At 40.6% G+C, this 26,299-nt stretch overlaps 1 protein-coding gene across 2 annotated transcripts in view; it reads left to right on the top strand.

Annotated features, from left to right (window-relative positions):
• LOC146494602 (prickle-like protein 2) overlaps nt 1–25,657 on the top strand; it is a 39,349-nt gene extending 13,692 nt beyond the window's left edge. For both annotated transcript variants that reach the window (XM_085145498.1, XM_085145499.1), the window contains 8 exons: nt 13,191–13,375; nt 18,446–18,559; nt 18,671–18,808; nt 19,095–19,298; nt 19,916–20,102; nt 20,696–20,850; nt 20,981–21,782; nt 21,879–25,657. In XM_085145498.1, the coding sequence (XP_085001624.1) occupies nt 13,244–13,375; nt 18,446–18,559; nt 18,671–18,808; nt 19,095–19,298; nt 19,916–20,102; nt 20,696–20,850; nt 20,981–21,782; nt 21,879–22,837 (2,691 nt within the window). In that variant the 5' untranslated portion in view covers nt 13,191–13,243 and the 3' untranslated portion in view covers nt 22,838–25,657. The remainder of the gene's footprint in view (nt 1–13,190; nt 13,376–18,445; nt 18,560–18,670; nt 18,809–19,094; nt 19,299–19,915; nt 20,103–20,695; nt 20,851–20,980; nt 21,783–21,878) is intronic.
• The last annotated feature ends 642 nt before the right edge of the window (nt 25,658–26,299 follow it).

Raw genomic sequence — 26,299 nt, 5'->3', positions numbered from 1 at the left:
AATGTCTACAGCTTTGAGCTGTTAGCTGAATGGCTTTTAGGCTAATGGTAACTGATCGCCTCGGTACACGGATCAAGATTGGCCTGCTTTTTTGTTATTCAAGCAATGTCACAGCCATCTTTTATGACAGTATTCTTCATTTAGCCACACAGACTAGCTGGTGTTTGTCTTATTGTGCTGCATCATATCGCTTGTGACTAAAGGTCATAAGTTAATAAAAAAAAAAAAAAAAGGCTCTATCAGAAATAATGGTAGCCACTGCTGGTCTATATGTAGTCATATTTTTTTTTCTCTCAGCAAGTTTTTCATTCATGCGAGGGTTTAACAGATTTGCATTTTCACTGGGAACACCTGTAGCACCGTTAGACCATCTCACCCCAGTTTTGTCTGACTCTACTGAGAGCTAATAGATTTGTCTCATCTTGTTGTGTGCTTCTTTTGTACTGTCACAGTCAACTTGCATTTTTTGTTTGCCGGCGTGAGTCATTACATGACGTCCATTGTTGAGTCGCTCCACAAAGCATGGGTTTTGGGAAAGTGCTGCAGCAATGACAGAGGGTGTCAAATGAATCATGCCTCTATTGGCTACTTTCTCCAATCTTTTGATTTGGGGTAATTTATATATTCAGTTCTGTGTTTCCTTTGTGTAAAACCAGGGTCCAGCGGGGAGCAAATGTTGCTAGTGCACATTGCTATCTGCACAGAGGCCTCTGCTGCTTGCTTGCATCTACTACTACCTCAGTGGCCCACCAACTATTTGCTAGAAAGCTGTGTGAAAAGATGTGATTTTTTCTCCGTTGTACCACTTATACGGCTGCACTGAGATGTTGTAAAGCACTCACACAACTCAGCCCTGGTCTGAACATGAAAAGACGACTCTTCGTATGGACAGCACTTTACACATGCACTGTGAGAAGTAAATCCTTCCCATATGGCAGCATCCACACATTCGTCAGCCCTTCTGCGTCGGTTTAAAAAAAAAAAACCCATTGCGGCTAGTTCGCTGCCAGTAAAAGGGAGATTATGGAAATATATTGAGATTTTTAACATTATTTCTGGAGGGAGCGATGAGATTGTGAAATTCATAGAGTGCCATAGCATCATAACCAACCAGTTTCAGAAAAAGAAAAGGGTTTTCTTTCTTGGCCTTAAACATATTTCATCTTATATAATTCATCCCTTTAGGGGGGCACATATACTGGTGTTTCATTGTGTGCCATTGTCAGCGCCGGTCGTAACCCAATGAGCATAGCTGTAGGTTGTATAATAACACTGGGGTAATTACACAGGAAAGAAGTAACACGATGAAATTGCATTTTTTAAGGGAACTACAATTAAATCAGTATACCCCTATGTCAAGTTCCTCTCTGAGTTGTGTTTAATTTGCAGTGTTGCACCGTTTTATCTGAACTTATTGTTAAAGCCAATAAAGCCGCTGTCCAAATGTGCTCCATTTCATTTAGCTCTGGCACATTTACTGCCCTCCCAACAAAATAAATGACAGCGTCAGTCATTTGAGGGAGAAAAACATTACCAAAAACCAAAACAGAAAAAAAAACTCTAGAAGGAATAGAGACAAGTGCAAAGGAGTGAAAATCTGCAAAGGGTAGGGGTTGAGGAGAGGAGATTGGCAGAGAAAAAATAAAAGTTTAACAAAGCTGACCAGCCCTAAATGCATTATCTTAATTGTAACCAAACCGATTTTCTGAACTCTAATTAAAAAAAAACAAAAAAAGGCAAGAAAACTTGCACATGCTTATTTGAGAAGCAACAACATTTGTTTTCTTCATGGAAACTTTGCACATTGCTTTGTTTACAGTCAGTGGGAGAAAGGACAATTGTTTCAGTCATACATGCACCTAGTTTGTAAATCGTTATGTAAATCAGAACTTACATAATAGCCAATATAACATTACTCACCACCTTAGGTTTAACCGCAAAATTACATACTGCCTTGACTCAACAATAAAACACAGCAGTGACTTCATCATTGCTCTAACCCTGGAATCTTTTGTAGTAATGGAGCAATCCGGCAAAACAACAAGCAATTTAAAGGGGTTCAAGCCCTATTCCCTCACAGCATCAAGACGGCTCTGGGATCTGGCCGACCTCTGACGCTCCGCTGAAGCTCTCCGTGCTTTTATGGCTAAAATGTTGTTGCATCACAGGAAAATGGCCCAGCTATGTGTGTTCATCTTCTCTCTGCCATGATTTTTCATGTGAAGAGACCAGTGGGAGGATGTGTAAAAGTGCATAGCAACAGACTCTTTCTCTCGTGTTCTCTCGCTCTCTCTCGTTCTCACATACTCGCACAGGCACATTAACACACACACACACACACATGCACAGACAAACAAATACAAGGCAGCACAGATATAGCGCACATGTACCCTCTACCCCACCAGCAACACAAGGCACTGTGGAACAATAACGGTCCCATATTAAAGAGTACACCCTCAGGCAAATGATGTAAATGGCATCACACACAGGAATTAGCCTCAGTTTATGAATCACCAGCAGCCTTTGAGGGAAAACATGTGCCGCTGCCCGCCCAGCTGCCCGCCCAGCTGCCCCGCTTGCACAGGTCACAGGCTCAGTCTGGAGACTGATTCACTTTGTGTGTTTATATATATATATATATATATCGCAACTTCAGATAGAGTCACTGCGCCTGTGGCAGCCCATCGCTCCTCAGAGCTCTGCTTGTCATCGTACCCGATCGCACCCGTCTGTCTGATCATTCGTTAAAATTCCAACAAATATGAGGATGCGGGCAGTATCCATTTCCATTCCCCGAGTTGCCGGTTGGTGCCTGTGCAGCGGTGTAGAGTGTGATTCGCCTGTTGAAACCCTGCAATTCTATTTCAGGCCATCCCACACACAGTGGGAGAGGAGCAGAAATGTGTCACCCTTTAATTACAGCTTTTCAGGTTCTTGTGAAATTTTGTGCATCTGTAGGTAAAAGAGTCCTACTTTGGATTTCAGAAACACACCTCCAGCAATTAGCACATCAAGGAAATGAACAGTGTGTGTGTGTGTGTGTGTGTGTGTGTGTGTGTGTGTGTGTGTGTGTGTGTGTGAGAGAGAGAGAGAGAGAGAGAGAGAGAGAGCGATAGAGTGCTTTATTTGCTTTAATTTTAAGCATTTTGGTCTAGTCGCCTGTACTTTTTAGGATCCAAAGCTTCGGCACATGAAAATCCTGTCCCTCCAGCTATTGATGACAACACTGCGTGAAAAATGCAAACAGCCAGTCTGAGTGTGTGTTATGTTCCCAATTATATCACCAGTATTGTCACTTACTCAGAGCTTTTCTCAGTCTGTTCTGCCAGCTGAACTGCAGAACGTTATTCCTATAGGGTCAGCCCCTTTCAATTAATTTCTTGTTAGTCCTCATCCAAATAAGCTGCAGTAAGAATTTAATCCTCATAACTGGATTATGAGCTGATTGGCACTACAAGAGCCGTTTGTTATTGAAATGAAGGGTTACATAATTGTGGATGGATGACAAATTGACAGCCACCAATCGTTCATGTGTAAAATCATAAACTTCTCTTCAAGATTCCTAGCTTCTATCCAAAGATGAGAATTAGCAGTGTGTTGGCTATTTTTTATGAGCGTCCTTGATAATGATTCTTCACGCAGGCCTCAGAGAGCCGTTGAACACACAAACACGCACACACACACACACACACACACACACCTCCCTGTCTGTGCATGTGTGGTTTAAGAAACAAGATGGAGGAATGAAGGATGCTGAAATAATTTGAAAGATTGCATTTTCAAGATTTTTTTTCAAACGGTTTATTCCCAGTAAAAGCTAATCTGAATTTTTTTTTATCTGCCTTCTTGTCATCCTATTCATCTGTGTATCTACGTTTAGAAAAACAAAAAACACATTTCCTGTGAAGCCTTTTGCCCAGTTGCCATGCTGTTGCAGAGGCTTTCCTTTTCATTGAGTGTATGCATCTAAGAGTTTCTGTATTTGCACAGCCACGCTTACCTCGTGACAACCTGTTGCCGTGCCATTATCCCCTATGGAAGGCTACTGTGCTCTGGCACACTTGCTTCCTGCTGCTTCAGATAATTCCCTCCGTCGTTAGGTGACAGGTTGGAAAGGCTGTGCGTTCAAGAATCTCGAATGTGTGCGAGCAGACTGTGCACGTGTCTATAACCCTTTATTATTAATCAGGGATAACAGTGAGGTCAGCAGGGGAGGGGAAAGAGGCCAAGGGTTGACATTTTGGGCTGTTGTTAGTCCAGCAGGGAGGCTCACACACACCAGCGTCAGTGGAGCAGTAGGTTACTATTTCAGTCCTGCCAAAAGTGCTTTGTTGTGTCACCATGAATCTGTCTGAGTGCAGTAAAGTGTTTGTGAAAGGACATCACGTCGTGGCTGATTTCAACACAAGTAAGAGTTCTTCTTGCGTCTTTGAGTGTAACCGAACATGCTCAGTCAGTGCCAAACCAAACTATACCTGCCGAGCCGCTGAAAAGCCATTTGCATGAGGAAGCCAGTCGAGGTGAGGAGGACGATACCAGATTTCATCCATCTGTGGTCCCGTGAAATTGATTATATCAGCTGATTACGCAAGCGAGGAGTGAGATGAGCAACCAAATTAGTTTCACAGTGCAGCACCGGGTGCAAGTTCGTAGGATCCGGATGTCAATGGATGAAACCAACAAACTGACAGCATAGTTTATTTAACTACTTTTTTACTTTTTAAATTTATAACTACATTCTACTGTCCAGTTCCTACACCTCCATGTTTTAAACCTAGACATGTAAGGGCCTTGGGCAGATAATTACCAAAGAACTCTGAGAATGAGGGGAACTCGAAAATTATTAGTGACACAAAGAGACGCCATCTTTGGATGTCCTCCTCATCGCGTATGTTGAAAGAGCTAAGACGAGATGTCTGAAATAGGAAAATAACAGCGAAGCTGTTTAAGAAAATTTGCACAACTACTTAACAAATATGGGCAAAGTAAGCCAGTGGTTCTTTATCAGTTTTGCATTTTGCATTTTGATCACTTGGTATCTGCATAGTTGTGCCACCCTAGCAGTATCCGTCTAATGAATGGGTAAATGAATGAGGCCTGGCTGAGATGTTTAATTGCTGGTCATCAAAACCAGCTACTTTGTATTTTTCCTTACAGCTCCACTGAAGCCAAAAAGCAAATGTGTTTCAGATTTTCCATAACTGGCCTCTACTGCGTATAGCATGCCAATTTGTGTATTTGTGTACCAAGACCCTCCCTGGGTATTGTCTTATGCATGTTGGCAGAAAGAGGCTAACTAAACCACTACCCATTCTTTAACATATGTATAGCTAGTATACACAGCAGAAAATGTGTGAGCAGCAAGCTTCAAACCTCCCACTGTACTCTGCCCTTTAATATTTAATCGGATGTGCTGAGTCTTTGAGAACGTGATGCTGTTGAAAGTGGTAAAGTGCTGCCATTACCAATAGAGAGGAGAGGATATGTTGCATCTGATTTTACTGATTGTTTCAAGCACATATTTAGGGGTTTAACAGTGTTCCTAAACCCTGAACAGTTTGCTGAAACACTGCAGCAGAAGCCACAACAGGCAAAAGTGATTAATTACTTTATGCTGGGATTATAATTCTGCACACTGTTTGTTTACAGTGACATAATTGTCTGCATACAGCACTGATGGTAGCTGACAATCAAGATGCTGTTGAGACAATTACAAGCCTCTTTTGTCCTGATTTTGTGTATTAAGGGAGTGATTGCATTCACTTTAAGACAGTTTTTTCAGATTGTAAGATCTAATATTCAGACTAATGTCTTGAATATGAAGAGCTCCATTAAAAGCTTGTTGTTTTAAAGAGAGGATTGTAAACGCAAAGAGGCAGGGAATTCGTTAGCTAATGTAACATTGTAATTACTCTTGGCATTCTGTACATCGGGAACAGATAAAGAGATTAAAAGTCAGCTTAGCATCTTTCTCGCCGACATGGAAGTAGTCCATTTTAATTGGCATTTCTCTGACCGCGAAGGGTTAACAGCACTTCGGTCAGGCTCTGTGCTTCAGCCGAGCACCTTCTCTCATGTCAGCTTTTACATAAATAAGAGCTTTTTCTCTCCATCACTCCCTCTCCTTCTCTTTCTCTCATGCACACCCACACAGAGCCTGTCAGAGGCACATGAGGATGGGAGGAGGAAGGAGGGAGGTGGGTGAAGCATGACACGTGAAAAAGGAAAAGCATTGCTCTTAACGCTGCATCTACAGCCCTTTATCTATTGTTTCTTTGTATCTTGCCTCTTTCCTTCGGTTTCCCGATAACGTATGCTTTCAAGAGTCGCTTCTCTCAATAATATTGGAGCTATTGTGCGTCGAGCCTCTTCTCTTTGTTCTCAAAATTACCCAATTTGTTGTGAAGATCTTCTGTCCTCTGGCAAAGAGATGTGGATTAATCTCGGTTAATTTATGTGTAAATGAAGGCTCCGCTAATTGGATTCGAGTGAAGAAGAGGCAAATTATAGAAAAACTAAATTCAGGTTCAGAGATGATTTAAGAGTGAAACACAGTGTGCCTTGTCCATTATTTAATAATGTCAACATAGTTAAGAGAAAATATAGTGAAGGGGGAGATTCTCCATCTTTGTACGTTATAATTAAATCAGTAAAATCATGGGCCTACATTTCTACAAGCCTACATCCATCCATTGGATGGATGTTGTTGAAGACTTTGCACACCAATTGGTTGCTATGGCAACTTGCAGAGTTTTTCCAAATGACCTACAGTTGGCTGACTGCAGCCTCTCTGTGGTACACTTCAGCTGAGTTGTCTCCTCTTCTGTATACTTGCCGCTGCACCTGGTTAAAATAACATTAGTCAGTATCTGATATTTATATTTCTATGTATCATTGCCAGTATACCCCCCCCCCCCCCACACACACACACACTTTTTTAAGTTTAACAACATTTAATAAATGTGGAATGAAGTTCCCTTTTTTTGATCACTGTGATAATATCTCTGCTTCATTATCCCAATTAATTACCAATAAGAAACACTTGTTTGCATTAGTGTTCCCGTATTTATTATGAAGCTCCAAATGATCACAGATGCGGCCACCAGATTTTAGATGCCATATAATTAGTTGTGGGTGCCAAGGTGTGTCAGTCTGATACAGTCCACATTAAATCTGACAAGCTCAAGTGAGGTCATGGATACAAGAACATTTCCAGCTCAGTGAACCTCCCTAAATAAATTATTTAGAAATGAAAGGACTACGCGCAGCTGTAGTTCTGCACAAGGCAGGCTGTCCTCACAAACTCAGTGACCTTTTAAGAAGAAGACCAGCGACGGAGGTCACCAAGAGACCTGAAATGACTCTGAACGGCTCTGTTTAGCCTGGGGCTACACCAATCACAGACTGAAATCATCAGAGAGTGAAGAGAAAGCTATTCTCACACTCACAACGACACTGAAGGGGTTTTAATCCACATCAAACCTTCTTCAGTAAAGCTCGAACTTTTTGTAGGACCATTATTTTTTTAAAGTATACTACAAATGTGAATCATTGTGGGATTGTGGAAGCATGACAATATAAGATATTTATATTCTAATTTAAGGAAAATGAGGTATTTGTTTTAGTCTCTGTTTTTTTCATATGTTTTACTCTAATCAGCTCCATATTGCATTATTTATGTTTATGTAGTGTTATAGTGAAAGTCAAGAAAGTCACATTGTAGGAATAATGTAATGATTATTCCTGCAACGTGACTAATTTCTAATTACCTTATTCTATTTCACTGAAAGTGTATTGATTAGATATGGAATCTCTTGATCTTGTATGGCTCGTCATTTCTGCCTCAGATCTTCACACACTGTTAATTACAAAAGCCCTTTAACACCTATATACTTAAAAACCCTCAAAGCTAAATAACACTAAACGTACATTAAGTAGGCTTTGTGGTATATTTGTAGACCTATTATGCTCATTTCCAGGTTGTTATTTTATGCCTTAGGCTCTATTAGAGCAACCACAACATTCTTTATTTATCCCAGAGGGGCTCCTTTCCCTTTAAGGCTGCCTGTCTTCTGATTGGCTCCCTCTCAAAACAGAAGGTTTGAACAGGAGAGGGGTGGGGCTTCTTCTGCTTTTACAGCCAGAGCTGTGTGACTGAGATGACAACATTAGGGTAACCTTCTCCTATTGTGATCTGAAACAGAGCTTTAGGAACTAAAAACTAAGAAAAGCAATTATAGGGGCAACTTAAATGGTTAATACACATCTATGAAAATGGTTTAGAAACATTTAAACTTTGTACTTTCTCTTGAAATAAACTGCAAATATATTTTTAGTGAAAAAAAGATTACCATCATGTTTTGAACTGGAAAAAATGATTGCAGTACATGATAATTTTCTACAATTTTCCATAAAATAGAGCAATCAATAAAATCAGCCTCTCTTAAGAAGCAGGAACATTTACAAAGGCATGTGAAATAAATGTTCAAAGCCTAGAAGGCAATTACATGTAAGTTAAAAAACCATAATAGAAAACTGTGTTAAAATGTTTGTTTCGTCTCTAAATACATTACCCATTTTTTCTGAAAATGCATTATGCCGAAGTTGCCTCCTTCAGGAAACAGAACTTCACAACTTGTCTCTCCCCTCTCTCTCTCTTTGTGTTGCTGGGGAAGAACAGAGGAGAGTGCTGTGACTAACCAGTCGGCCTGGCGAGTGTGTATTACGTCAAAAAGTCACACACTCATCAGCAGCCTTCTGTACCAGCTGAATGTGCATTCAGTCAAAAGTTAGAGTGTAAAGACGACACCCTGTGTTGTCAAACAGTTGGACACTGTGTCTTTGTTTAATAATGCACAGTAGAGACTTACAGTACATCTTAATAAGTGGGGTGTGAAGGGACCATTAATCGAAGCACTGGTGCGAACAGTGACGCTGTCGTCCTCTCAATCTAACAATTTGTGCTGCAAAATGAATCCCAAATGCTCCTCAGTAGCACAAATACTGGGCACAGGGAACAGGATCACTATTGCATGTTTGTTTGTTTTTAAATGCCTTATGTATGTTTTGTATTAAATTTTTAAAACATAAGCTGCTTTCTTTTACACACTGGAGTCATTATTTGTGTAATGACAGCATAACAAAGGAACAGAATGGACTTTTTCGTTTGCAAAATCTGAGTAAAACCCAGTTTATTCTTGTGTAATTATGGCTGCCTTGTTAGCTTAGAAGACACAACATGTAATTAAGGTAATATTGGAGCTGTGGGAAGTCATATTATTCCTCATTAGATTAAGACTAGCTATGTTTCCCCCTGCCTTCAGTCTTTATGACATACTTGGCTGCACCAAGCCAATCTCTCTTTAGATAACTCGGAGATCGGGGTCTCGGAGGTGTTCATTACGTGTCCAAACAAATCACTGACACCAGGCCCATGAGATCAACTGAAAGCGCTATCAGCAGCCATGTGTGCTGCTTTGGGATAAGAGGTTCACCTAAAAATGTCAAAACCAGAAATAATCAGCGCGTCATCACAGTGGCTTAGTGTTACTGACGTATATTTTATGCATAGAACATTAGAATGAGCTCTATAGTTGTTTTTAATTAACAAAAAATGTTGTCGCTAATCCCTAGCCAGGCACTGTGACTACTTGGAGTGCTTGCTACCTTTTTTTTTACAGTTATAACAGAGGTGTTGTTGCTTCTTTCCATGTAATAAACTTTCATTTGATATAAAAAAGACAGATCTGGCTTTTGTGACCTCAGTCATTGGTTAGTGAAGTCACCGTGTGAAACCTCCATTGGCATCATGCTGTTTAGAAGCTAGACAAGCAAGAAGGTAGATCTGGCATAGAAGTCTAATGGCACCATCTGTTCATAGGGAAACTTGTCAATGACAAAGCAGACCTGCCTTGTACTTTTTGACTCTAGTGAGGACTGTGATTTATCAATTTAAGATCATATTGTATTCAGTAAAGCTTAAAACTAGCAGATGAAATACTAAAATTATCAGGAAAGATTAAGAGAGCAATTAGTGCTGGCTGTTTGTAAGGTTACAAGTCCAGGACACCTCTGTGTTGCTTTTGCTTTTTATCTTTTATATACAGTCAATTATGTTTTTAGTTTTCTTGAACCTCTTTCTAACTTTGAACTATACCTCTTCCCCCCAGCTGCTGGCTATATGTACAAATCAGTCTACTTGCCTTTTGATAAAACTGCAGTCACACAAAGGAAGCAATTTTGCAGTGACGTGGTGACCAGAGACCACAGAAAGTCAGTGGGTAAAAAAACGCTGGCAGTGCAAAATGTGGGGGTCCTGAGATAGACTTTTGAACACACAGGATACCGATGATTGACATATGACAGGGTACTAAATACCAGAGCCCTTGAATGAGTCATTCCATTCAAAAGCTCTGTTAAACACATTAGAAGGTTACCTAGGCAACCAGAGCCTGGGCTATCCACCAATGACCAGCTGATCCTTAAAAGTAATGTGCAACAAGTGACGCCATATGTGACTGTGGGCGCCACTTAAATAAGAAAATAACCATAATAAAAAACAATGAAACAACACATGGCAGTCAATGTGATATATATCGACTGCCATATCAGACTGATCATAATCTCATACGACTCAGAGTACAAATGACGCTTTAATATTGACAATAGAAACAATGGTATCAAGAGAATTTGTCACCATATAAATAATAATGACAGAATCTTGTTAAAATTCAGCACTGAATCACTGATCTGATTTCACATTGCCAGTGGACATCACATTTGAAGTGATGCCTGTCTGGAGCAACAGGCTGCAGGTTACCCAGCAGGCCCACTCTCACTCAGCCTCTGTGCACTAATGACGAACAGCCTCGGGCCAGGCTAGAGGCTCAAGGTTACATACCTGCGATCTCTCTTCACAAAGAAATCAGCAGCGCCCATCTTAGAGAGATAAATAGTACTCAGCTCTGCTTGGATGGAAGCTGACTCACTGGCTCAGTCGGTAGAAATGTCTGCTGTTCCTTGGCCACTGCTTAAGCTGTGTTTTTATATGATTTCTAATCTGCAGGAAATGGTGTTGCTCTCTGAAATTGCCAGAGAAGACCTGTATCATAGTTTGGGAAAAATCATTTTGAATCACAAATGTCAGGGCTTATTCACGCTTTCGTGCAACCATCATCTAGTGTTGTCTTCCTCACTCAAGTGCTATGACCTTGACGCACGACCTACAGACACAGAACAAATGTGTCATTTGCTGTCTCATCTTTATGTACATGTCCACATTGGTCAGACAGCACTATTTAAATTGCAACACAATGGGTTTCTCATTTTTATATGAGACAGAGACAGCATTATAAAGAACAATTGTTTCTCCCAATTTGCATTAATTAATTGTAATATCTCTCCACTCATCAGCTTTTGAAATAACAATCCATGAGATGTAAACACACCTCCATCGGTGCTCATTGCCGGCTCACTAAATATCCTGTGAAATGAGTTGCATTTCATTTTCATACTTTGCTGGTGGAGGCGATTTTTACTGCTGTTAATTATTCATGTGCCAGTAATGTGTGCAGCTGTTCTCCTCTCAAACAGAGAGAAGGAGGAGAAGATTGAACCGATCTGTTGTCCATACCTCTGAGTAACACAGTAAATGCAGATGAAACACTGTCTGCTGATAATAAAGTGCTGAGACTGGCGAGAAACTTTGATATTTGTAAATTTCTTTTTGGAATAAATGATTCTGAATGTGTTTCACAGACTTGATTAAAATTTTAAGCTGTTGGTCAGTACACCACTTACAGACTGAAATATTTATATATTGGATGGATTGCCAGATTTGAAGACTCCCGCAGAGCCAGCCATGACCCCCAGCAGATCAATCCCACTGACTTTGGGGCTCTCCAAACTTTATCTCTAAAAGATCTGTACAAAGATCCCACTGATTTGCTATTAATTCTACTGACTTTGTGGGTTTTCTACCTTTATCCACTGTGAAGTTTACATTTATGTTTTTATTTTTGTAAAAAAGGGTAACTTGTTGGCTGGGGACCCGAGGAGCTTATGTAATAGCGAGGTGTCTGTCATCTGTCCACAGTTTGCAAGAATCGTTGCTCATCCAAGAACACTGGTCAGGATTTAGTCAAACTTTCACACAGTGGTCATCTGATGACTGTGCTCAAGGTCAAAGTCATATTGTTTTGTCTTGTTTTGTGGGCACTTTTCTATTTTCACAGCAGTTGCTGGACTAGTAGTAGTCTTTAAAATCAATCAGACAGTACTATAGGTCGTGGTGCACTGGTCAGATTTTGGTGAAGTGACATTCTTTTGGCCTGGATGTGACTGTCAGCCTCCTTGACTTCTTAGTGGATTTTAATTCGTTTGTGCAGTACAATCACCCAGTGACAATAAAACTTTAATCTGTGAAACCCATCAGGAGCTAGTAGTAGCTGCAGACTGATGTATTGATTTGTAAAAGAGATAGACAGACAGCAAATCATTTTTCACACAAACTGCACAAAATACTTATGGCTGCTTCTTTATTCAAAAAGTGTCACCATGCCGGGTAGCTCCACATGTTTGATTGGGCAGATTTTGTTACCCTTCAAGAAGGATGCCCCAAAGAGATTTGTGTCTTCTACCAGGAATAAAACTGGGAATTCTTAGGCAAACGTGCAAACCACTACATATTACCACTACCAGTTCCTTCAATGCTAAAGTTTCTATCCCTTGATTGATCTGTCTAGATCAGCGGTCCCCAACCCCCGGGCCTCGTACCGGTACCAGTCCGTGAGTCGTTTGGTACCGGGCCACGAGAGTTGAGGCTCAGGTGTGAAATGTATGGTTTTCAGGGTTTTTTCAGCGTTATCTTGTTATCGTTTTTATCGTTAACTCGGTTTTCCTGTGTCTTTTCATGTGTGTTATAAATAAATCTTCTTTTTTTTGGTACCGGTACTAGTTTTATTTTGTTGTATTTATCACCTTAAAACCTTTATTTATCACCTTAAACACCTTAAAGGCCGGTCCGTGAAAATATTGTCGGGCATAAACCGGTCTGTGGCGCAAAACAGGTTGGGGACCGCTGGTCTAGATCATCTGTCTTTTCCTTTCTTTTTTTTCTTTTTTTTTTTTTTTTTTTGTTATTGCAATCTCTTTTTGCCTCGCCCTCATTCTCCTGCCTGTTTCCTCCACAGGAATACCTGTGTCCACTCAAGCGGTTTGGGTAGTGGAGCATGTTGTGACAGCCATGTCTCTGGAGATGGAGAAGACCATCACCAAGCTGATGTACGATTTCCAGAGGAATTCCACCTCTGATGATGACTCTGGATGTGCACTGGAGGAATATGCTTGGGTTCCCCCTGGCCTCAGTCCTGAGCAGGTATATAGTTACAGATACAAACAAACTATGAATAAGTACTTCATTAGATATTCTCCGTTGTTGTTCAACAGCGCCAGACCGTATCAAATTGAACCAAGTCGGTCAAGAGAATTAAATTATTTGGATAATAAATTATCTATCGAAGTAATCCCGAGCTGGAAAATTCACTCATCTGAAAACACAACAACATATCATCATTGTTTGAAATCCCCTTCATGGTGCTGTAGTCTCTTACGGGTTAGAGTGGGGAGAAGGGCAGGGATGACTTACAGTAGACTAGGGCTATGCTGTCAAGCATTTCAGGGAGCAATAATTGTAAGGACATTTTACAGCTGTCAGTGTTAATCTGACTTTGTGTAGAAACCAAATTGAGAGTCAGACAGACTGACAACCATGACTGAAATCATGAAAAGCAACCACACACTGATTAGTTGATTGCATTGTCTGAAGAACAGATGCGAAGCAGCAAAAGATTTGATTAAATGTTGAAAAGTACAAGAATTTCAAATATATAGGAGGATTCCCTTTGAAAAGGCTGTTTCACTGATCAGTATCGAGTAAACATGATGACTATTGAGTGGTCTTCTAGGCACACTAAGCCTCAGTCTGCTCTGTTTTTTACTGTAACTTAGCAAATTTAAACCCAGAGGACTGGAAGTAATTTGAGTCAGTGAATGTTTGGATGAATCTAATTGGAAATGTGTGGCAGCATGTTTATGCGTACCAGTTTCGCAATTCTCTGTCTGGACTCATTTGCAGTTTAAATGCCTTTTAATTGCATGCATGACCAAGCTAATGCAATTGGATCTGTAAATCCAGAGGAGGATATTTCCTCCTCATTTTTTATTTTTGCCTGTTGTTTTTGTCAGCTCTGACATAAGATAAGCACGGTCGTGTTCAACTATATTCGGTATAAACACTTCTGTCTTTATTTAGTATGAGAAGGACTCCAATGCAACAGGCCTCCTAGTATTCTGTTAACAGATGACAGGATGGGCTGATAACAGTCATTTTCTCCAGTCAGCCATCTTGACAGGATGCTGAAAGAGGCTGCAGCCTCTGTCATCCAACAGGAGGTGCAGGCAATTTGAAGCTGCCCGTTTCTTTTTTTAATACACTTGAACGTAATGAATTTTAAGCCCATCACATCTGATTTCTCTCTGTACAATTAAAGAGACTTGCATTTTAAAAGATAATCACAATTTTGCAGCATAGTTCATCAAGCTGTCAGAACTCAAATTCCCCAGCTGAAAACATTTACTGTTTCAAAAATGTTTTGTTGTATCAGGATTGGATGGGAGGAATGAACTTTGTTAACAATAGATCTTTTCAATATTTGTTGTAACATGTTTTTGCTTTTTTTTTGTCTAAACAACTTACTTTAAGAGCTTCAAGGTAAAAAAAAAAGAAAGAAAAAAAGGATTTGGTGGGCTAGAGATTCCAGTAAATTCAGAGCTGAATAATTGCTAGTTTAATTAGTTAGTTTATCAATTTTGCATTTATTGTCAAGGTCACTTGTTCCTGTTTACCTGTGGATTTTGGACTAGACAAGATGAGCAATATGGAGACAATGCAATTTTTGGTCCAACATGGTAACCAGTAATGAAAATAAGCTGGAGTCCTATACAAATTTGCATGAAATGGATCACATGTAAAACCTAAGGCCCGAGGACCAAAATCAGCCCGCCAACGACTTCAATTTGGCCCACTGGGCGGCTTTGGAAAGACATAACTGAAGGCATAAATTTCAGCATTTCCTACTAAAAACAGCATCCTACTGGCTATTTATACACCAAAGTAAACAAGTAATAAACAATTAAAAACACCAAAAAATCAATTACATTTTATAATTACAGGACAGTCTGTAGCTTCATCTGTCATTTTTACACATTTATTTCTTACAACTTGAGCCAAAAGAGTCGTCATTCATTTCCTCCAGAAGCATTCCTACGTTTATCATGTAGAAAATGTCTTTACACTGAATGAATGTGAAGTTTTATCCCTGATTTAAAGTATTTTTGCTTCCCGATTAACAAAGACATTTCGAAGAAAGTGAAGAAAGTTCTTATTTGTCGATGTGCTTAATATTTGATAATATAATATAATATCCATCCACCTGTTGCACAGTTGAGAGACAGTTCTCAGAGAAAAGTAGTTCAAGGCAAATGATTTTGGCTCTCATAAGAGTCGGCGTCACCCTCCTCAGCACAGAGTAAAGCGTGACGGGCAACACAGAGAAGAACCGCCTTTCTCTCTCACTCTCCACCCTACTGATTAAGTAAATTGAATCAGCAGAAACTTCAGTAAAATAGATCTTTACACTGCACTGAACATTGAACCACTTTGCGTTGAAAGCCTGTTCTGTTGAAAATCCGAGACAAGTAACCAGATTGCTTTCTAACCTTTCAGTGTTTACTTCTCCAACACCGTTCAAGGCTTTTTCTCTGTTTCATCGGCTAGCATTTAATTACAAAAGAGGGTTCAGGGCATGGATGGCAAGTGCTACTGCATCGTGAATTATAATTGCAGTGCAAGTTTAAGATTTCCTTTAAGCAATGCGAATATTAGCTGCTGAAAATTTAAAGAACCTGGTGCTGTTCAAGGTTGTGCCTGCAGCAGCAGCACACATCTCAATGTGCTGAACACTTTCAATTCCAGACACCAACTTCCAAGGGCGAGACATAAATTTTTTTCCATGAATCAGTGAAATAATGTAGATTATTTAAAACATCCAACTTTTATCTTTGTATAAAGAACAAATTGTGGATATTTGGATGCTATTGTATAGGCCAGCTTTAAAATATACTTTAAATTTGACATAACTAAAGAAATTATAGTTATTTCTTCTGTCTATCATAATTTTATAATTGGAATTCACAGATCAATCACGGTTTAAAATTCATTGTTGTAATCTATAAAAGCCACAACCCCAGGCTTCAGACTAAACGATCAGTTTCTACTCTCACCTCTGTATGATGTGAAAAAGAGTAGATAATTTCGACATGGTCATCTCAGACACACAGTTCCAGCTGTGAGCACAGCAGCCCAAACTCATCGGCTGTTTAAACCATCTATTTGTGAGTGCCAGCCGAGCAGAAGAAAGTTGTCTTTGAGGAACTAGAAACAGAACTAAAAATGTTTGTTAGATGAAGAGTGAACTGAGAAGTTCCATCAAGGAAAAGTCCAAATTAAATAAAGATTATTTTTGAACTGACTCATGCAAAGTACTCTATGAAAGTTCAAGATCAGAAACAGGAGTTTAAAAATGAGTACAGTACTTTCCATTTAATATTTTTATATTTACAGTAGATCACATAAGTGTTTTATTCTTGCTCTTTTTCTGCCCACCTTTACTATTGTGGTTTACTCTTATTAGAGCTGCACTGAATATGAATTCCTGCTCTCTTCAGATTGTTCAGTGTCATGTGTTCATGTGGTTTAAAGCTAAAATACGGAAACAAAATAGCTTATAATTTATTCATCTTATCATAGTTACTTCTTTTAAATAACTGTTCAACCTCATCTGCTGTATTGTACAAAAGTCTTAAGGGACCTCATTTCTCTACTGTATTGTTTCTTTCGATAACAATGCGGTAAATTTTACAGTATATAATTTTACAGTACATAAATACAGTATCAACACCTTTTATTCTTCAACACAGTCTGAACGCACTTAGACAACCTTTCTTTAATCTGCAGGGGATGTTTAGCAGGCTTTTTGAAGGACATTCAAAGCTTGTTTTGAATATTGGCTGCCTTTTTGCTCCGTTCTCTGTCAAGATCATCCCGCACTGCTTGAATAATATTGAGGTGTGTGAGGCCAATCCATGACTGATAGGCTTTTCATTCTGTGTTGTTTTATTTATTTATTTTTTTTAATCCAGGTGTGCTTTTACTTGGCAGTGTGTTTGGGGTCATTGTCATGCTGAAAAATGAAGCTGCTGCCAACCAGATGCTTTCCAGATTTTTTTGCATGCTGGTTCAAAATTGGATGGTACTTTTCTGCATTCATCCATTAGTTTTGCCAAGATCCCCAACACCACTGGCTAAAATGCAGTCCCAAAGCAAGACAGAACCTCCACTGTGTTTTTAAAGATGGCTGTAGATGCCCACTGTGGTGCCTATCTTTTGGCTTTCTATGTAGATATTGATGACATTTTGAAGCAAAATTTTGAATTTAAATTCATCACTCCATAAGACCTGTTGCCACTGATTTTCAGTCCAGTTCTTGTTTAATCAGCTTCTTGGATAGTGTATTTTTTTTGTCCAGTTACCTCAAATTTTGTAAGGACACACTGCACACCATGCTGATCAAGTTTTTGGCTAATAACTGGTATTCATGTTGTTGGTGTAAAAATACAATTAATATGTGTCGAACAATGTTATCTTTGGCATGTTTTGTAGGCTTAACTAAAGATGTTTTTCGCAACAGGCTGCAAATGCCCGATGATACAATTTACTAACTTGCTTTTATGTGTAGACACAACACTGGTTCATACCTTGAATTGGGTGCCCTTTTTTAAGCTTGAATGATTTATAGGTCAGTGTTAAGTTGTTCTACAAACAAAAAAGACTTCTCCTAAAATGGTGAGGTACAAGACCTGGACTGGAAATGAGTGGAAAAAAAAAAAAGCAGTCAATGTCCAAAGACAAACTCTGAAACAACTCCTTATCCAACAAAACCTTATATTGTAGTACAAATTAAAATAAAAAAGAATTGTGTGCAATATGCAAATTTGTGTCATAAATCAAAACTTTCAACCTCCAAACAGATGTTTTTACTTCATCCATCATGCTTTTGTGTGTGATGTAAAGAACTTGGCAAATTATGTAGAAACATTTTCTCCGACTTTCCACCAAACAGCAGACAGATGAGGTTAGCAACTAACATAATCAAGGATTTTGTAACAAAACGCATAGAATATTTATATCGGGTTGAGTTGAGACTAAGCACACTGAAAAAGGGGTAGAAAATATTTACTTTACCTTTTGTCAAATGTGCTGAAACACATTTTGAAATTGAGAGGTCACTCAAGAGCAAAACCACATGTTTGATTTTCTTTGTTTCAGGTGCATCAGTATTATAACTGCTTACCAGAGGAGAAGGTCCCTTATATCAACAGTCCTGGAGAGAAATACCGCATCAAGCAATTGCTTCACCAGTTGCCACCACATGACAATGAGGTAAAACTACACAACAAAATTCTGAGTAATACATGAAGGCTTTTCTTTACTCTTATGATTTCCAGAAGTTAGGTGGCGTTTCAGCTCTAATGATGAGTCGTGTTGTTTCAGGTACGATATTGTAATGCACTGGATGAGGAGGAGAAACGAGAGCTTAAGCTGTTCAGCAACCAACGGAAGAAAGATAACCTGGGCCGAGGCAATGTCCGTCCTTTCCCCCTAACTATCAATGGGGCCGCCTGTGACAAGGTAAACCACGCAACCAACATCTTTTCATTCCTTACATAATGACCTACTTTTTCCAGACTTGGGGCATTGTCTGTGTAGCAAATATCTTTAATTCTCCTTCATAAAAGCATGTTAGTCTTGAAAATATTTCATACTGTCTCTTTTCACATCTTACAGCTTTCATTCTTTCTTTGTCTGCCTTTTCTTCCAACACTACCTGACTCTCTCACTTTCTTTCGTACCTTTCATTTGATTTTGTTTCTTTTCATTGAATTTTATTTATTTTCTTTTCCTTTCCTCTCTACAGTGTGGGGGTCAGATAAATGGAGGGGACATTGTAGTTTTTGCACCAAGGGCGGGTCATGGAAAATGCTGGCACCCTCAGTGCTTTGTCTGCGGCACATGCGAGGAAGTATTGGTGGACCTCATATACTTCCACCAGGATGGCAAGATCTACTGTGGCCGGCACCATGCCGAGAGGCTGAAACCCCGCTGCTGTGCCTGTGATGAGGTGCGCCTGTCTGGGCTTGGAGCCCTTTGGGGTTGGAAATGGCTGAATGGTTCATGCTCACAGACTTGGATGGGGTTGGAATCAGTCTGGAGGGAAAAGATGTCTCAGTGTCTTTGCCACGTCTCAGAAAGTCCGCTGTAATTTATAGTGAGCGGGCTTGAATAATAAGTCAGGCCACAGTGCTCTGCAAGTATTGGAAAGAGAATTTCTATTTGATTAAACTGTTTAATTATCTTTAACTGGAAGATATCAATCTGATGTCACGTACATATCTTTTAAGTTAGTTTCCTTATAAGGTAATTTTGTGAAATAATTACATGAATATTATAAAATGCAAGCACAAAGGATGCCTAGATCATCGCTTTTATTCAGCTGAAATATGCCTGACTTTTACACTTAAGAACACTCACGCTTTGGTGGAATTTCTAACAGCTTACTAACCTACCTGTCAGTTTATGTGGAGGTAGATGATCCTATTAAGGGGTAGTATGTCAAAAAGGATCCTATTCTAGGTCGCAACACAAATAAAATACAGAACCCTGAGATACAGGATAGCAACATAGGTAGATATTGTGTGTTATCTGCTTGCTGATAAATGTAATGTGTTAATCATATAGATCATCTTTGCTGATGAGTGCACTGAGGCGGAGGGCCGGCACTGGCACATGAAGCATTTCTGTTGCTATGAGTGTGAGACCACCCTTGGCGGGCAGCGCTACATCATGAAGGATGGACGACCACACTGCTGCAACTGCTTCGAGTCCCTTTATGCAGAGTACTGTGACGCATGTGGAGAACACATAGGTACTAAACATGCTTTCATTGTTGTTTCAAGTCCTCTGATATCTAAATGAATTGCTATCAAGAGTGACAGACATGCTATTCCTGTACTTGCTTTGTGGAAAAAAAAAACTCCAACAGCCCTTTATTGTAAGCGTGACTCTTATCAGCTCTGGAAGCCTTGTGTGCCGCAGCTGTGGAGAGGCGGGTTCAGTGCAGTGAAATGCGGATAGTTATTATCATCCCAAGCTTCAGTAACAGTGAAAGAGTGTGTTTCAGAGGGTGCTCCCATGTTGTATCCAGATGGAAGCTGTGAAAGATGATTACTTCCTCTTGCTGGGGAGTAGTGCTGGTGAAATTTATTCATGCTATCTTACAAACTGAGTGATCATCTGTGGGCATGAAATCATAAATATTTTACTTTAAGAGACAAAGGGCTCTGTTTGCTCATAATTTAAATAGTGCCTTGCAGCATATCGGATAAAAATTAGGTATCATGTCAACATATCTGACAAAAATTTGCTTAATAGCTAAAGGTTAACATCAGTTTGTGATGTTTTTTCGTCATGTGTCGATACTAAAAAGGGTCAAATGTTTTTGTTCCCATCTTTTTAAAGGCATTGACCAAGGTCAGATGACTTATGATGGACAGCACTGGCATGCAACTGAGGAATGTTTTTGCTGTGCCCGTTGCAAGCGCTCCCTTCTTGGACGCCCCTTCCTGCCAAAGCAGGGGCAGATTTTCTGTTCACGGTCCTGCAGTGCGGGACAGGTGAGGAAACTGAAAATACATCTGAAGCATCTCCTCATTTAGTTATGTATATACCTGCTGTTAATTAGTTTACATTTTAAAGAGTTTTCTAGTTATGCACATATATATATTTTTTATTTTAACAATTAAGGATCCCGAGGAATCTGACTCCTCAGACTCTGCCTTCCAAAGTGCTCGCTCACGTGAGTCCCGCCACAGCACCAAGATCGGAAAGAAGGAGCGCAGGAATGCTGAGCAGGATAGGCGAAGCACCGAACCCCGCCAGTCAGCTCCTCCATCGATGCCCGACCGTCTCTCTGCTGATATGGATCCCCTCTCTGGTCAGATGGATCGCTTAAGCCTCACTTCTAGTCAGACTCCAAGCAGGACACCTAACCGCACCCCTAGCCGCACTCCTAGTCGAGCCCCAAGCCTTAACCAGGTGTGGATGAGCCGAGATGACCCCTACATCCCTCCTTCCTATGAAGGCCCTCAGCGGGATCCCTCCCCTAGCCCTACACCCATTCATCTGCTGGGTCAGTGTAATGCTAGGCAAGGTTACAATCCTAATGCGAATGCTCATCCACCAGCCCAGAGTCCTGCCAACCCAGGAAAGAGGCCTGATTCCTGGGGAAAGGAGCAAGGGAATGCCAAGAGGACCCCTATGGCTGCCCTGAGAGGCTACTCCTTTAATGAAAACTGGATGCAGCACAGCCAGGATGAGTTCAGACCCAACAAGCTGCGCACCCAGATGAGCTTCAATGAGATGTCTAGCCAGAATCAGGGTTTCTCTGACAAGAGAAGTATCAGTCTGCATGGATTCCAGAGAAATGGAAGACCGCCACTGACCAGGAGGAACCCTATCAATGCCATGAGCTTTAACGAGCCCCTCACTCCTCTAGAACAGACCCCTCATGGATCCATGGACTCCCTAACTATGTCTAATGCTACAGGTATGGGGTTAAAAAGCCTAAAGTTAAGGTCATTTATATGAGATTATATTTTTAAAAAATGACATTTGATTTTTTTATTTTTTCTTGTTGTAACAGGTAACTCTCTAGATGGAGTCAGCAAGCGTCAGGAGCATCTGTCAAGGTTTTCCATGCCTGACCTGAGTAAGGATTCAGGTGTAAATGTGTCTGAAAAGAGCAACATGGGTACCCTCAGCTCCTCAGTCCAGTTCCACAGCACAGAATCGCTGTCCTCCTCCCGCCCATACAACAACAACAACAACATGTACACCCCTCTGAGAGTCGGCTACCCACTGCAGTACTGGGATGGCCCACAGCCGCTCGGCTTTGATGGTAAAGGTCGTGTCGGGGTGATGGGCAGCAGTGGGAATCTGCGGATGGCTCCCATGAGTGACAGAATGCCCCGCCGAAGCTTAAGTGGGCAGGAATCTGTGTCCCAGAACCAGCAGCCACAACCCAGACGCCGCAAACACCATCGTGGGAACAACGGCAATGGCCAGCACCGCAGTGGCCGCCACCACAAACGCTCTCGCCGCTCTCGCTCTGACAACGCCTTGCACCTGGTGGCAGACCGGCCTGCTCAAATGATGGAGCCGCCGTACCGTCGCGTTCAGGAGGATTATGATCGTTTCCCCTCTGGTCATGCTGCACGGGAGTTGTTCGGGCTGGACCCGGGCGGGTACAGGCAGCAGCTTCACCGGCCCTGTCCCCGCACCACTTCTGATCTTACCCTGCAGAATGCTGGCTGGCAACCCGTCGGCCTGGGCGGGCCGTGCTGGGGCGATGGGTACATGGAGGCTGCTGACCCCTGGTGCTCTAGCTGCTCCTCTTCCTCCGAGTCTGAGGAAGAAGAGGCTTATTTTATGGGAGAACCAATCCCTCGGCCCGTGCAGCTGTGCTACATCAATAACGAGGAGCGACGCCATCGCTACAGTCCCTCTGGGATAGGTGGCCATCACGGACCTCTTCACGGACCGATTCATGGCCAGCTGCACACCCGCCAGAGGAGGAAGAGCAAAAACTGCATCATTTCGTAGATATAGAGCAAGGAGTTGGGGAGGGATGAGCAGGAGAGTGAAAGATATAAGAGAGAAAGGTAAGGAGACGGTGTAAAGCAGCAGAGATGGTGGAACAGAGGGAGTGGGAAGGTGAGAGTGAGACAGCTGAAAGTGAGAGTGAATAGAGAGTTTCTGTGTGTGTGTGTGTGTGTGTGTGTGTGTGTGTGTGTGTGTGTGTGTGTGTGTGTGTGCGTGTGCTTTTGTGTGTGAGTGGTGGGGTTGAAGAGGGAAAAAAAGGCCTATTTTTTGTGCTTGTGAGCTTACACAACTCTACACCATGTAGTGTTTGTGTACACCTACACAGAATGATCTAATCCTAAGAGGAAGCTCAGCTGGCTTACACAACGGGAGTGTTTACGCTGATGGAGATCAAATGATGGTACCAGGAAGCACTGAAGAATTTGACAACTACATAGACTGTGGTCAAGGTAAAATAACATGGCATGTGTGCGTGTCTGTGCGTGAACCCCATGTTACAGAGAGATTGAACTATTCCAGCTGGAAAAGGCCAGTGGTCAAACTACAGTGACATGACTGTTCACGTCGCCGCTCAGTGATCCAAGCCCTGGGCAGTAAACTTATTCTGTGTGGACAAACGAGAAATTGTATTGGGATAGTGCAAGCTACGTGCTAGATTCCAAGCTGTGTCATTGTTTACCTCAGTGGAATCCAAATGCTGCTGGAATATAGTGTTGGCTCGCTAGCCCCGTTATCACCTTGTACAAATAGTCTTTTAAACCTTGTGCTCTGCATAGCCGGCTATCCATTGCTTCACCAAGGACAGAGCGCCAGACAGCCTCTGCTCCTTGACCATTCAGGCACAGTAACGTCAGGTATGGTCCCGTTTTCTCTTCTGCAACATGCTTTGTTTTGGTTTTTTTGAGAGTTACCTATAGTTGATTAATACTACCACTAATAACACTAACAATAATAATGATAACACAAATAATAACTATAAGAATATTAAAGAATAATATCTACTAGATGTATATATAGTAATAAACTTTAATAATGGATGTAGTAATGTAAATGTCCTGTACATATGGTCTTAAATATTTATATATTTTGTAACTAAAGAACCATTATTTGTATAACATGATGTAGAGATAGGGAGGCTTGCATGTTAATTTGTTGTTGTTGTCTCATACTGAAAATAAAGTGTATGTCAATGAACAACCAGGAATATTATTTTTTTTGGTTAAAGTGGTTTTGAGTTCGGAGGATGTTTCACTAAGCCATTCTACCATTCCTAAAGAAGTAACTTTCCTTGCAAGGAAAGCTCCGCTGAATAAACGTTCCATCAAGTGTCTTCCACAGCAGTGTTACTGTCAGTCAGATAATAACCACCACCAACCAGGACCTTCCCACAAGCCTTTCCACAGCAGGTCAAGTGTCCTGACCCGACAGTCCAGGAGGAGTCTGAGAAATGAGAAGTTCCCTGTCTTATTTCTCGCACATCCAACAGGTTAACTACGAGAACCGAGCATTCATTTACCTTCTAATTTATTCCAGACCTTCAAATGTGCCGTTATAACCAGTTAATGACTTGAGCTGAGTGGTCATAATGTTTTGGTTCAGTCTACAGTACTGTGCAGTTTGGGTCCTCCTTTCATTTCTCTATATTTTGCTTTCAAGGAGCCAGAATTTCTTTTCATTTTTAAAATGGTATTGAGCAAGAGTTCTCCAAGCTTTCTTAAGGTCTTTCATATTTTTTTTTAAATATTGGCTACTTTATTTTCAGTCCAGTTCTTGTACTTGACCATTTTTAAAGGAATTTCTTTCATTTATTTGTTTGTTAAGCCACTGATCCATGACTCATTCATGACTCGAGCACAAAAGTTTGACTTTCAGGCATCTTTGAACTTTACAAAATCTAAAAAAAATAAATTAAAAAAAAAAAAAAAAACGGGGAGAAGACTTTATATAGAGCTGGACATTTTACAGTTAATCCTGTTACACTAGCGCCTGAGCTGCTCCCAAAAAAAGTTCAAATGTATCTCTTGCATTATTGTGCTGCAGTTTCTTGTCACTGGTCACATTTAAATGAATATCAATACTTCAGTGATAATCCAGCCTGAGCCGTGTCAGTGTTCGAGTCACAGAGTAAATCAGAAATACTTTGACACTGGCCACTTCAACAATATAACAAGGACCAGTTAATAAACAAAAAAATTACATTTCTAACATAAAAAGATCTGAAATTTGGCCTATTAACTACATTAGTTTTTTACAATAGACCTATAAGATTCAGTATATGAATTTTAGTAGCTACAACTATAATTGAGTTGGAAATGGTTTGAATACTTTGATTACATCAAATATACAGTCACGATAAAAAGAAAATACATCTTCCTTCAACTCTTAATGTTTTACATAGGTAAATACAACCATATTGTGCTGAAACATTGTTTAAAACCAAAGTAGTGAAGAAGTAGTCTGTAAAATATAAATTATACCCTCACTGCTTCCAGTTTAAGCAAGAGCCAGTGCTGCTCATCAAATGCAGCTGATTAGCTGATCATCAGCCAGTGTGATAATCAGTGTGATCGCTTCTATAAAAGAAGATATTTTGGCAGCTTGCAAGTCTAGAGCATTCAGGTGTGTACACATGGAGAAGGAGTTTTAAAAGTGGAAACATTCAAGTGAGTTGCCAGTCTTCCCGCAAGTGAATCTCCCAACAAATTCACCCAAAGATCAGAAAGATGACAAGAAACCCAAGACCTACATCTCAGACCTCAGGTAGCTTGTTAAATATTAAAGTTCATAACAGTACAATTAAAAAAAAAAAAAAAAAAAAAAGACTGAACAAGCTTGGCTCATTCAGAAAGGTTACCAGTAGAAATAGACTTCTTTAAAAATAAAAAAGGAGAGGCAACAGTTTAGGTCAGAAGCAGGTGACCATATGAGTGCAGCAATGACTGAATGCAGTCCCTTGCTACATGTCTTCCCCCCACACTCTCTCTCGTCACTGTGCTATTTAATAAAGGTTAAAAAGTAATTTAAAGAAATCTAAGCTCTAGATTTGTAAAGTTGCATATGAACAAACCACAAGACCTGTGGAACAAATGGCCAAGACCAAAGTGAAGATGGTTAGCCAAAATGCACAGCACCATACTTGGTGAAAATCAAATGCAGCGTATCACCTTCGAGGCACAGAGATGGAGGGGTGATGATTTGAGCTTGTTTTGCAGCCACGTGATGTGGGAACCTGAGTCCACCATGAACTCATCCAATACCAAAGTACTCTAGTCAAATGTGAGACCATCTGTCTGACAGCAAAAGATTGCTCCAACTTTGGTGATGCAACAAGACAATGATCTAACCTGATTGAAATACTCTGGTGGGACATTAAGAGAGCTGCACAGAAACAACAGCCCTCGAACCTCAATCAACTGAAGCAACCCTATAACGAAGAGTGGGACAAAAAATGTTCATGACAAC

The sequence above is a fragment of the Neolamprologus multifasciatus genome, chromosome 20 (assembly GCF_963576455.1).
Source record: "Neolamprologus multifasciatus chromosome 20, fNeoMul1.2, whole genome shotgun sequence".
NCBI classification, from domain to species: Eukaryota; Metazoa; Chordata; class Actinopteri; order Cichliformes; family Cichlidae; genus Neolamprologus; species Neolamprologus multifasciatus.
This window is presented reverse-complemented; position numbering and strand designations above follow the sequence as displayed.